Here is a 13,151-nt window from a genome sequence, read left to right on the forward strand (position 1 = left end):
TGTTCTTACTTGTTCGCGTAGATTTCCTCCAGGTGCTCCAGTTTTTCACACAAGTCCAAAGACAAGCGGTATCGTTATAGGTGAATTGGGTAAGCCAAATTGTCCGTAGTGTATGGGTGTGTATGGATGTTTCCCAGTAGGCTGCTAGGTTGCATAGCTGGAAGGGCATACTCTGCGTAAAACATATGCTAGATAAGTTGGCGGTTCATTCTGCTGTGGCGACGCCTGATTAATAAAGGACGAACAGAAAATGAATGTTTATTAGAGGCCAGCAATGTTGCCCTTAACTGTTAATTTTCTGACCATATTTATTATAAAATAATAACAGTTCTTTAAAAATACATCTTTACAAAAACCTGTTGATATAAAAGTATACACAGAGCCAATTCAAAGTAAAGTTTAACCAGTAAACAAACAGTTGTAGATCAATACTGGCCTCTTACCTTGTCCACGTTATTGCACAAACTATTTGAAGACAGAACAAAAAAAATGAGGGCCCTAATACAGCTGGCTTACTTCATCTGTTTTAGCATCTTTCTTGAGACGTGTCTCTGCAAAGTGAAACAGTAAGTACATTTTCTCTAAAGCTTTAATTGATAATGTTTTGATTTACTTGAATTTAGCTTATATGCAACTTATCAGATGTCTGTTGTTTGTTAATATTTTGTAGTCTAAGGGGCTTTTTAGTATTTAATCAGTGTAAATCTCAGCGAAAGAAAGGCAGTTACTTACTTTCAAAATAAAACATGGTAAAGGGATTTTTGACTGTATAGATTTGATTTATTTTACTATTTAATCAGTTTGGGAGTAATAACATGGCCATTTAAATGGATACACAAACATTGTAGTTTCAACCTAACATATATATATATATATATATGTTGGTGGTTCATTCTGCTGTGGTGACCCCTATAAAGGGGTTAAAACAAAGGAAAATAAATACAGTTGAAGTCAAAATTATTAGCCCCCCTGAATTATTAGCTCCCCTGTTTGTTTTTTTCCCTATTTCTGTTTAACAGAGAGTAGATTTTTTTTAAACACATTTGTAATAACAATAGTTTTAATAACTAATTTCTAATAACTGATTTATTTTATCTTTGCCATGATGACAGTAAATAATATTTGACCAGATATTTTTCAAGACACTTTTATACAGCTTAAAGTGACATTTAAAGGCTTAACTAATTAGGTTAACAATGCAGGTTAGGGTAATTGGGCAAGTTATTGTATAACAATGGTTTGTTCTATAGACTATCGACAATAATTTATAGCTGAAGGGGGCTAATAATTTGACCTTAAAATGGATTAAAAAAATAAATAAATACTGCTTTTATCCTAGCCGAAATAAAAAAAAGAGACTTTCTGCAGAAGAAGAAATATTATCAGATATACTGTGAAAATGTCCTTGCTCTGTTAAACATCATTTGGGAAATATTTTAAAAAAAACTTTATTTATTTAATTATAATATGTATATATTTTTTGTGCAACATTAATACAAGGTAAATGATTGCAACTGTTTCTTTTTTTCACACAACACACAGTGACCAGGTTTTGGCTATCACTGTATCCTCACAGGAACATGTGGAAAAAGTGCAGAACCTTACAAGTCACAACGAGGTGGGAGATTTTCTAATATCTGCTGACAGGCAATCTGTCATAAAATAAATATATATAAATCATCTGAGATGTGACATCTGCTGTAGATTTTTAATTACTCAAATACTCAAGTAGTACAAATTTTATAAATAGCCTCTACAATGTTGGCAGTAAATTGATTTGCTACTGACCCTCAGTCCAGTCCTGTGAGCTTGAGTTAAAGTTTTCTTCTGTGTTTATTCAGACTGCTTTGTGGCAACCTGCTTCACCCAATTACATTACAACAAACTCTGAAGTTCACCTTTACATTCAGTCAACAAGTGTGCAGTTTGTCAAAGAACACCTTCGTGAACATGCCATTACATTTAGGTAAGCAAATGTGTATTCCTTAATCCTTTAAATTTACTTTTTGGTTCATTAATTGTTAGTATTCCCGCATTCATATTATTTATCAAATGTATGTGACGTCTGGAAAAAAAAAGTGAGATAATGAATTTAAGAAAATTTTTGACGTTTGTTCAGAGTTCTTGTGGAAAACACAGCAGCACTTGTTGCGATGCAGATCAGAAATGATACATCAGATCCCCGAAGCGGAGGCGTCTTCTATGAGAGATATCATTCCTTAGAAGATGTAAACAAAAAAAATCACTTTAACATTTTCTTTCAATTTAGTGTGAAAATATCCCTTTTGAAATCCTTCACAATCTGACCATACCTGTTTCAGATCTACTACTGGATAAATAAGACCAGCCGAGAACATTCAGACATGGTGAAGGTCATTCTTATTGGATCATCTTCTGAGAAACGGCCACTCTATGTTCTGAAGGTACATTTAATTATGTGTTGTGGATCTGAGCATACATACATACATACATACATACATACATACATACATACATACATACATACATACATACATACATACATACATACATACATGCATGCATGCATACATACATACATGCATGCATACATACATACACACATACTCCCAATTAAAATGATGACCAGTCTCTTTGTCTGTAGCTGTCAGGCAAGAGGGAAGAAGAGGTGAACAGAGCCATGTGGATGGACTGTGGTATTCATGCACGGGAGTGGATCGCTCCAGCCTTTTGCATGTGGTTTGTCAATTATGTTAGTGTTAAATCTACTTTCAGCATTAGCTTAATTAGCTTAGCTTTCATGCTGTGTCATGCTATGTTTTCTTTTTCATCAGCTTAATAACACTGTACTTTTCCTGTACCTAAAAACAAGATGTAAATTTACCACTGAGGCAATAAATCAGGTTTATTAATATGTTAATCTGTTTTCCTTGCTTAAACTATATAAGCAAATAGTTCAGATCTTTTTAAGTGCACTAGTAATGTGCTTTTTATTGTGCTGTAATTTTCTGACTACTTAAAACGACACAATTTTGATCAACATCCTCATCTGCCTCTCCAATTGGTGCATATATATTTTCCCCCAATGTTTACAATGTTTTCCTTGCTTGGCTGCTTATTTGTGTCTTTATTTGATCTTAATATAGTGAGATTGAGAAATAAGAACAAGCTGTAATAATTAGTATTGTAGTAAACTTGTGCAAATTTGTGTGTATAAGGAACTTTTTATTTAATCTATTTATTTTATTCTTGATTTTGACAGGCACTAGCATTTTACAACCAGAACACTGAAATCACAGAGATGCTTAATAAAATGGACATTTACATCTTGACAGTCATGAACCCAGATGGATACAAGTACACTTGGACAACAGTATGCCAAAATTCTTAGTGTTGTGTTGTTGTTGTTGTTGTTGTTGTTGTTGTTGTTGTTGTTGTTGTTGCTGTTAAAGTGCATTTAATATGCTGCTTCAATTGCACTATTTCACGTGGCTGTGAATTATTCTTTTCCCTAAAATAAGGAAATAAGAAAAAAGTGTACCATACATTTTTTTACTGCCACATCAGTTTACCTCAAAATCTAAAATGTTATTTATTTATTTATTTTTTAAATCTGCTCTTTTTTCACTAACTTTACCATTTACAATTTATCAAACAGGATCGTATGTGGAGGAAAAATCGTTCTGAAAACAAAGACAGCTATTGTGCTGGAGTTGATTTGAACAGAAATTTTGATGCAAACTGGTGCAGTGAGTCCCACATACAAGAGTTATATTTTTTAAGCATTTTTTTAATTCTTTGTCTCATAACCACTGTTAAAATAGTTTACTCCTGACTTCATTCTCCCACTTTGCTCTAAAGCTAAAGGAGCCTCCGATGATCCATGTGATCCCACTTATTGCGGTCAGTTTCCAGAGTCTGAACCAGAGACCCAAGCTGTGGCAAAGTTCCTGCGCTCCCATAAGGACACAGTCAAGCTGTACCTCTCCATTCACTCCTATTCTCAGATGCTCTTGTTTCCTTACTCCTGTTCCTATAATGAGATTCCAAACCACAATGAACTGGTGTGTGCATTTGAGCTTGTTGTGGGACAATTTATAAATAATGAACATTTATCAATAATAAATGCAAAATGTTTAGTTCTATAAGTAAATTTGTGTTTTTTTTTTTCTGACAGTTTGAACTTGTTAAAGAGGCCTCAACAAAAATACGCAGATACTACAGGAATAACTATAAATATGGATCCGGTGCAAAAACCATTTGTAAGATTTTTACCAGTTGTTACAAATAACAAATAGCTTTTTTATTCCTACCCGAATATTTTAAACATTCATCTGTTTTTGTTTTTTCATTCTTTAGATTTAGCTCCAGGAGGCTCTGATGATTGGGCATATGATCTAGGAATAAAATATTCCTTCACTTTTGAGCTTCAAGACCGTGGTCAATATGGTTTTCTTCTCCCGCCCAGCTTTATCCCACAGGCTTGTAATGAGGCTCTTCTGGCTGCAAAGGTCATAGCTTTACATGTGATCAACAAAACCCAATGATTTTTTCCGCTACAGACAACCTGAGCAAACTATGAAATGTGCTACAGATTCAAATAATGAACTTTTCCATTTAGTTAAAAATAAATGTGCAGGCTACTTTAAATGTTCTTATTACAGTTCAGCTATAGCACTTTATTTTACAGTCCAGTTCCACATCTACATACTGCATCTAATTAAAGTGAATAGGTAATAAATAATCCCAAGCCTTAAACTTGAGCCTAGGAGCATTAAAGTGCATGTAGGTCTACTGTAAAATAAAGTGCAAACAGAAAGCCCTTGATAAGAAATAAATACATAATACTTATTAATAAAGAAACAAACCTTAAGAGTGGGTTGTTGTTTTGTGTGTGTTTATGTGTGTGGTTTAAGAATTCCCATGTTGTTGGACAAAATGTCATCACAAACATATAGTACCACAATACAATATTTTGATCAAGAAAACAGCATATAAGTCACCCCAACACATTATTAGATTACATTTTCTGTGTTCAAGTCTTATTTGTTTTATTTCAGCTACAATAAAAGCAGTTTTTAATTTTTTAAAAGTAATTTTAAGGACAAAATTATAAGCCCCTTTAAGTTTATTTTTCCCCTAATGTCTACAAAACAAACCATCATTATACAATAGCTTGCTTAATTACCCTAACATGCCTAGTTAACCTCATTAATCTAGTTTAACCTTTAATTGCCCTTTAAGCTATATAGAAGTGTATTGAAAAATACCTAGTCAAATATTATTTACTGTCATTATGGCATAGATAAAATGAATCAGTTATTTGAAATTGGTTATTAAAGCTGTTATGTTTAGAAATGTGTTGAAAAAATATTTCTGTTGAACAGAAATAAAAAAAAATAAAATAAACAGGGGGGCTAATAATTCAGGCGGGCTAACAATTCTGACCTCATTTATATACACACAGAATCTATGTGTGCAGAATTCCACAGATTCTTAGCTAATCATTGATTCTGTTTTTTTTTCTTGTGTAAATGTGTGTAAATCTATATTTATTCAGTTTTTAAATTATTTACAATATTATTATTGACTAATATGAAAATATTATATTAATTATTTACTATAAAGTTTGTACATTAATATTTTCTGTCTTTTAGTAGATATATTATATGAAAGACCTGCTTTGTTTTCCAAATAAAGAGGATCTATCTAATTGGATTTGCATTGTAAACATTAAATAAAGGTTAAAAAGGTATTACTTTTTTTATATAATAGGGTTTTAGTTATGATACTCCTAAAATAATTCAGCATAAATCCGCAGATTTTTAACACAATTCTGTGCAGAAATAGCAAAAAATGTCCACAGATTTGGTCTGACCCTAAAAATGACGGACTGTCTTATCCGTACACAATGGCACAGGTACTTGTCATTTTGAGGGCACTGACATGTTCATTGAGAGATGAACTAAGGATTTTAAGCAAGAGACCGGCTTTTTTAGGTAATACATGCTGTTTTGCTATTTGTATGTGTTGTTTTGAGAAATGCACTTACTGTTTTGGAAAAATTCAAATCTGAGAAATGTCCTAAAGCGACTGAGGAAAAACTGAAATACAACACAAGTTAATGAAATTACGAAAAGTCTGCAAAGACAAAAGTGTGTATTTTTATTTGCACATATTCTTTTATACAAATAGTAGTGTATACATAATTGAGTTTTACATTTTTTGGCTTGATAATTAATACTTTATAGTCTACTCATTTTTGATGTAACCAAGATAGTACAAAAAAGAAGAGAGTCATGTATTGTAAAGCAAATATGTCTAAAAATTTATATAGAACATCACAACCATGGTTTCTGCAGGTGTCAGTCACTATTTCAAATGTATGACTTTTTAAGTCTTTTTTAAAACCATTGTGAAATAAATGTCAGTCTTATACAGGACTACATGCTAAGAATGGTTAAATTTTATTCATTTAATTTAATTTAATAACATACAATTCAATATTAACCTCACCTCAATGAGCCTTGTGGACCTGTATTTTCAGCATAAGTCTATTGGTTTAATTTTGGAGATCATCCTCAATGTTCAGTTGTGGCCTGTATTTATTTTCAATGTATTTGATTACCATAAAGAAGTCAGAAAATTTAACCTGGTGCTATAAAATCAGTCTGTGTTGTCAATCTACATACATACAAATCGAATACACGATCCTATAAAAAATTAAAGGCAGAGGTCTTTTTATTTGCATGTTGTTGCTTTTTATGTAACTATAAACTACTATTTTTATTTACTGCGGGTTATGGATAAAATATTAATTAATTAATACTATAAGATTACTTAATACTGTGTTTAATAATAAACACATTAATAATAAAATAATACTGCGTTTTAGTGATTTTTTTTTTGTTGCTGGATTAACTAGTCAGATGTCATCATAACCACACTTTAATTGTGTACTAAAAATATTTCCTAAAAAATGTAAAAATAAATAAACAAGACAAATTTTTAAAACACAAATTTATGACATCATATATCAATATGAAAAATAGCAATCTGTTAAAGGTTTAAAGTAAAAAAAAACAAAAAAAAACTGTAGCCTACTGTCATTTATTAGACAAAAAACAAACTGGCCAGCACATGCAACTGTCCTTAGTCACAATTTGGCCTTTAAAAAAAATATGATAATTAAAACATAATAATAATAATAATAATATATAATATATATATATATATATATATATATATATATATATATATATATATATATATATATATATATATATATATATATATATATATATATATATATATATATATATATATATATAATGTGAAATGCTGCCTCTACTGGCCTCAACTCATCATAATGCGTGTCCGCATTGTTGTTTGTAACTTTATAGGTGGCTTAAACTCTTTAAATTCTTTGTTTTTTTATTTTAGAATTAAATGAACATACTTTTATCATTAAAACACAACAGGAAATAATGTCCATGTAGCCTGTGTGTGCGTTTATGTGTTCTGTCTCCAAATAACTATTTTACATTCAGGCAAACCAATTCTTCGGATTAGACCTCCAGTTTCCCACAATCCACTTCTTTGTGCTTCAGGAAGCTGAATGTGTGCAGAGTTTGCGCTGTCTTGCCAGCATCATGACGGCGGCTAAGGGGAAGACCGCTTTGCAAGACTTTTGCATGTGATTAGGAGGTTATCCCCAATAGTCTGTGAAACTGGACTTGACGCATCAATCATATTCGGGTAAATTAGAATTTGTTTATGGAGCCATTAAAGGGTCCGTTTTAGCTGTATCGTTATATAGGCTTGTGTTAACAGTGTAGGCCGCGCTGCAGTCATGCAGTTGTATAGCTTCATTCTGCAAATGAATGACCGCTTAAAACGCGCACATATATTAACTATCTTTTTTGTGTGTTTGTGTTAAGCTTCGCATGGTGCATAAATAGTTATTGTCTCAATTACGATATCGTTGATGTGCGTTGGAGAGTGTCAAGCAGATACGACTAAATGTAGTACGTTACGTTACAGCCAGTGCTGTTGTTTACAGTGTTCGGGGCTCTGTAAAATAAATGGAACATTCATGGCTTTTTGCAAGCTACAAAAGCCACGAGAATTAAATAATTATAATGTTAATTTGTGTGGATGTAGTAAATTGCCCTGCATTGATGATCAGAGACAGAATCATCCTTCAAGCTAATGTTACAATCATCGCAAGCTGTTATTTGGAGACCACATTACATAATTAATTAGACATAACATTAAGTCATTATTAGCTAGAAACTAACCAAAATAATAAGCTAATTACACTAAACCCTAATAACAGCATGTGGATTTAGAACGATGAAAATATTTCAACTAAGTTATATGCAAACTGTTGAGTAAATAATAACCTTTTCTACATAATTGTTTATCATCTCATTATAAATTATTAAATATCTGTTATATATTTTGTTTTTAAACCAGTGTTTTGGCAATGTTTTAAAATCAGCTCACTTTTTTCCAAACAAGCAACCTATGTACAAGTATATATGTTGTTAATTGAGTTTGTCAGCCTGTAATTTATCATACTTTTCATTTTACTTGAAGGGTAGATTGTTAGCTGGCCTTTTCAGTCAGGATTAACTCGTTCAAAGTTTCTTGGGAAAAAAAATGTTCACACCAGAAGTGCCTGGTTTGATTTTAATTCTTGGAAGGCTAAATTCTAGCACAGATGTGATTACAAGTGTATGTTAATTGAGCAAATATATGCCACATGATATGCCATATACAATATATGCCATATTTTCTGGTTGTGTATTCTATTTATTAAGTAAATTCAACACTGCAGATTAACAAAGAGATTTTTATTGGCATTTTAGTAGTTTGAGAAAATAAATTGTTTAAGAAATAATACAGAGATATTTAAATCTTTAAAATAACATAATAGGTACAGGTGGTTTATTACCAGGTTTTTGTACCATGATTTAATACACAAACACAGACACAAATATATCACTAGTAAAATTGTCCACAATTTTAACTATGAAAATGTCAACAAAAGTCACTTCAAACTTTTCAACATCAAAAGCTTTTGGAGGAAAGTTCCAACAAGCATAAATGAAAAGAACATAATTCTGAATTCTGAATGATCTGTTTTAGTATTTTAATGTGTTAGAAGACATACTCATTGTCAGTGGCATAGTGTATTTTCTTAGTCTTGCTGATTTGACAAAGTTTTGTATAGTGCTTTCCCTAATCATTTTTATTCTACAGCAGTTTTACGGAAGGTTAAAGGGGTGATTCACTACAATATCATTTTTTGAACTTTAGTTGGTGTGCAATGTAGCTGTGTGAACATAAACAACATCTCTGAATGTAAAAAGCTCAAAGTTCAATGCAAAGGGAGACCTTGGTTTTTACAGAGTTAGCTTAGCAAAGCCTACAAGGAACAAATTTTGGGGACTACAAAAAATACTTCCGGCCCTTGTGAGATCACAAAGGTACTTTTACCGCGCACACACACTGCTGTGTTTTTATTTTTTAAAATTGATCATGACATGTACAGTGTCTAGCGTTAACAGTATGCTTTAGTAGCAATGTAAACAATGGGAAGTGCTGTTTTGCACCGCAAACGATTTAGCTACATATTCATATTTATCAGTCAAACTGATGTAAACACACACACACACACACACACACACTTCACCAGCACGTGCAGCGTCTCTTTATGTGTGTGCTCAACTTTGCATTGATTCTCTTAAGACAGCTTTTCCATGCGTTTAACATCTCAGATCATGGACTCGCAAAAGATATGTGGATGATTCATGTTACTTACACAGGCATATTCCGGATATATGTGAAAGACGCAGTGTAACGCGTTGAGTGAAAAAAATACAGGATAGCTCATCTAACTCGTGTAGCAGCAAAAAAAAAAAAGATTTATGAAAAAATAGCATGATTTCCTTCAAGTGAAACATGAGCACACATTGCTTTGCATCTTAGAAACACAACCAAGCCTTAAAATTACATTCTGTTAACCTGCAATTGTATAATATATGGTGTATATAAGGTTGTTTATATATGTATAAATGTTGGAGTTGGCATCAACTCCCTTTAAGGTTAGGTTATCATTAAAAAAAAAAAAGCTAAATTTAACCACAATTTAACCACAATTTATATATATAAATGTAAAGTTTTATGGCTCTGGGATCTTGACTGTAACACAGCTTTGTAATTGAAGTGATTTCTATTTATTTTTAATTCAGCCCTGCAGAATGTCCAAGATCAGGCGGAAGGTTACAGTGGAGAATTCGAAGACCATATCGGACAGCAGCAGTAGCACGACCACCCCCTCCCGCAGGCCCAGTGTGTTTGAGAGACTCGGGCCCAGCACGGCCAGTAATGCAGCAGAGGTACGGATTCTGGTCACCTGCTTTGATGCTCCTGATATAAAAAATCTGAATACTTAGACAGTAGGGCTGGGCGATATGACAAAAATCTCATATCATGATACAAATCATCTCATATCCTGAATCTGATAACAAAAAGTATCACAATAAAGTATCATTTCTATAAATTCAATGAATTAACAGTTTATTTTGACCACATGTAAAGCACTATTCTCATTTTACATTTTAAAATGGATATTATAGAGTTTATTCATCCATATGAGATCACATTTCTCACTTTATTAAGAACTTCAAGGCAAATGTTTGTATAAAACTGATGAAATATACTTTAAATATTAATAGCAAGTATATTAAACACTTTTCAAAAATAAATGTTTGCAGGTCCAACACAAAAATAAATAAATACTGCTGAACAATTTGGAAAGTGTAAAAATTGTACTTTCAAGATTGTAATGCTGTTATTCATGGTTCTGCCTATTTATAATATTGCGCTAATATACATTGAGAAAAAGTATTACTATAAACAGTGTATTATAATTACATAATAGAGTATTAATAAAATAAACAATAGAGTAATATAAAATGGTTTTACTTTGTTTATATTCAATATAGTAAAAAAAAAATTCATCAATATTTATATCATATTTTACAGCCTTAATAGATAATTTCATGTATCTAAAATGCCAAGTAGTGCTGTCTTGGTAGTAGTTCATTTTGTTTTTACAGTTTCTCTCCTAAATGCTTTAAATGCAACAGACTGACCCATGTTTGCAATTTTCTGCAGACTCATTGTAGAAACTGGTTAAAGACTGGGAACTGTAGTTACGGTAACACGTGTCGATACACACATGGAACCCCATCTCGAGGAAAAGGCTTCTCTGGAACGTTCAATAGGTGTGATTTTTCATAGATTTTTTTTTTCTGGATGTACTTATTGTTACCTACATGAGTACCTGACAGGAAGCTTGACTTTTTGGCATGCGTGTTTGTGTGTAGGTCAGCCGAGAGGCCCACTGGGGATCTCCGGGAGAGGATGAAGAATAAGAGACAGGATGTAGATGGTGACGCTCCAAAAAGAGACGCAGACGAGCCCACTTCACCCACAACCAGAGTATGCTGTTCTAGATTAGATTGTTTGGGGGGAACATATAAACAAGGGTTTCGCTGTTGAGTTTTGCAGTTGTTGTTGATAATGTTTTTGCTTTTTCTGATTAGCAGCGAGATTCATCCCGAGGCAGACATAGAGAAAAGGAGGATATTAAAATCACAAAAGAACGCACTCCAGCTAGTGAGGAGGAAACAGCAGATTGGGAAGCCAGTCGTGAAGGTGAAAGATGAACTAAACGCTAAAGAGTGTGATGAAAGAAAACACGCTAAAAAGATTGATTTGATTAAAAAACAATAAAATAAAATAGCACACAGAAGAATGAAATTTGTCACTTGTTACTTAAAGGGATAGTTCACCACAAAGTTTCCAGTTTCCATTGTTTTTCAAATTATCTTTGTGGTCAACAGAAAATGTTTGGGCGAACTATCCCTTTAACCTTATACACTTCCAATTTCCAATACTTTTAACTTTAAAAGTGTATATATATATATATATATGTATATATATATATATATATATATATATATATATATATATATATATATATATATATATATATATATATATATATATAATCGAATGGGTTTGGAATTACATGAGGAAGAGAAAATGATAGATTACTCTAGAGTAACTCCAGCTTAACTTGTCCTTAAAAGCAAAGGAGGATGATTTGATTTGTATTCATGTCTTTGGTTTTGCTAGATTCTGACAACGGTGATTACGATTACGAGTTATCTCTTGAAATGAAGAGACAGAAGATTCAGCGGGAGCTGATGAAGCTGGAGCAGGAGAACATGGACAAACGAGAAGAAATCATCATCAAGAAAGAAGTATGTTGTGTAATTACATTGTGTTTGATTTTCTGTATCTATACTTTAAAATTTGAGTGAGAGTAATCCTGAACACTGAGTAATGGCATGCATATTCTCAACAGGAATCGGTCTCCAAAACCAGGACCGGCAGTAGTTCTAAAGACAGGGTAGGTTTGAACACAGACATACAAGGAAAATTCCTTAATGCAGTGGTCACAAACTCAATCCCTGAAGGACCACAGCTCTGCATAGTTTACCTCCAACCGCCTCCAACTCACACCTGCTTAATAGACTAGTCTTGAACACCTTGATTAGTTGGATCAGCTGTGTTTGATTGGGGTTGGAGCGAAACTGTGCAGAGCTGCGGCCCTCCAGGAATTAAGTTTGAGACCTATGCCTTAAAGTGATAGGTCACCCCCCCCCCAAAAAAATTTATTGAATAAAAACCCAAAATATCTGCTTTTGTGTTGCACAAAAAAAACACTTATTTGGAGGGTGAATAGTGAGAAAATTAAAATTTTTGGTTGAATTTTCGCCTAAAATGGTTCTTTTAGCATTGTAACCAGTGTATAACCTTTTAGCATAGACTGCTATTTTTGTAGTTTATACAGATGTGTTATTGATCTATTTTAGGCTTCTCCTGAGCACACCAGCTCTAAAGGATCCCCATCATCTCGTAAATCTAGCGGCTCACCCAAACACAGAGGCGGGAAAGGTGGGAACCCCAGCAAGAAAGAGAAGAAGTCCTCCACTTCCTCAGTTATTTCCTCACCAGTGTCTGACCAGACGAGAGCAGAGGAGACTGACAGCAGGTTAGTGTAATATTAAGCATTTAAATTTAACTTGAAA

At 32.8% G+C, this 13,151-nt stretch overlaps 2 protein-coding genes across 7 annotated transcripts in view; both read left to right on the forward strand.

Annotated features, from left to right (window-relative positions):
- The first annotated feature begins 467 nt into the window (after positions 1-467).
- cpb2 (carboxypeptidase B2 (plasma)) overlaps positions 468-13,151 on the forward strand; it is a 72,581-nt gene continuing 59,897 nt past the window's right edge. The window contains exons 1-11 of one of the 3 annotated variants that reach the window (NM_001020703.2): positions 468-566; positions 1,543-1,618; positions 1,842-1,966; positions 2,120-2,228; positions 2,322-2,423; positions 2,624-2,731; positions 3,242-3,352; positions 3,638-3,728; positions 3,841-4,043; positions 4,157-4,241; positions 4,339-4,526. In NM_001020703.2, coding sequence (NP_001018539.2) covers positions 490-566; positions 1,543-1,618; positions 1,842-1,966; positions 2,120-2,228; positions 2,322-2,423; positions 2,624-2,731; positions 3,242-3,352; positions 3,638-3,728; positions 3,841-4,043; positions 4,157-4,241; positions 4,339-4,526 — 1,275 coding nt within the window. In that variant the 5' untranslated portion in view covers positions 468-489. Of the gene's footprint in view, positions 567-1,542; positions 1,619-1,841; positions 1,967-2,119; positions 2,229-2,321; positions 2,424-2,623; positions 2,732-3,241; positions 3,353-3,637; positions 3,729-3,840; positions 4,044-4,156; positions 4,242-4,338; positions 4,853-13,151 lie in introns of those variants that run through there. The other 2 variants (XM_073949329.1, XM_073949313.1) reach the window with 2 other exon arrangements.
- zc3h13 (zinc finger CCCH-type containing 13) overlaps positions 7,596-13,151 on the forward strand; it is a 31,226-nt gene continuing 25,670 nt past the window's right edge. For 3 of the 4 annotated variants that reach the window (XM_068219739.2, XM_073946074.1, XM_073946082.1), the window contains exons 1-8: positions 7,596-7,737; positions 10,239-10,385; positions 11,167-11,276; positions 11,379-11,493; positions 11,598-11,709; positions 12,193-12,320; positions 12,425-12,469; positions 12,936-13,114. In XM_068219739.2, coding sequence (XP_068075840.1) covers positions 10,248-10,385; positions 11,167-11,276; positions 11,379-11,493; positions 11,598-11,709; positions 12,193-12,320; positions 12,425-12,469; positions 12,936-13,114 — 827 coding nt within the window. In that variant the 5' untranslated portion in view covers positions 7,596-7,737; positions 10,239-10,247. The remainder of the gene's footprint in view (positions 7,738-10,238; positions 10,386-11,166; positions 11,277-11,378; positions 11,494-11,597; positions 11,710-12,192; positions 12,321-12,424; positions 12,470-12,935; positions 13,115-13,151) is intronic. The other variant, NM_200522.2, reaches the window with a different exon arrangement.

This window comes from Danio rerio, chromosome 1 (genome assembly GCF_049306965.1).
Source record: "Danio rerio strain Tuebingen ecotype United States chromosome 1, GRCz12tu, whole genome shotgun sequence".
NCBI classification, from domain to species: Eukaryota; Metazoa; Chordata; class Actinopteri; order Cypriniformes; family Danionidae; genus Danio; species Danio rerio.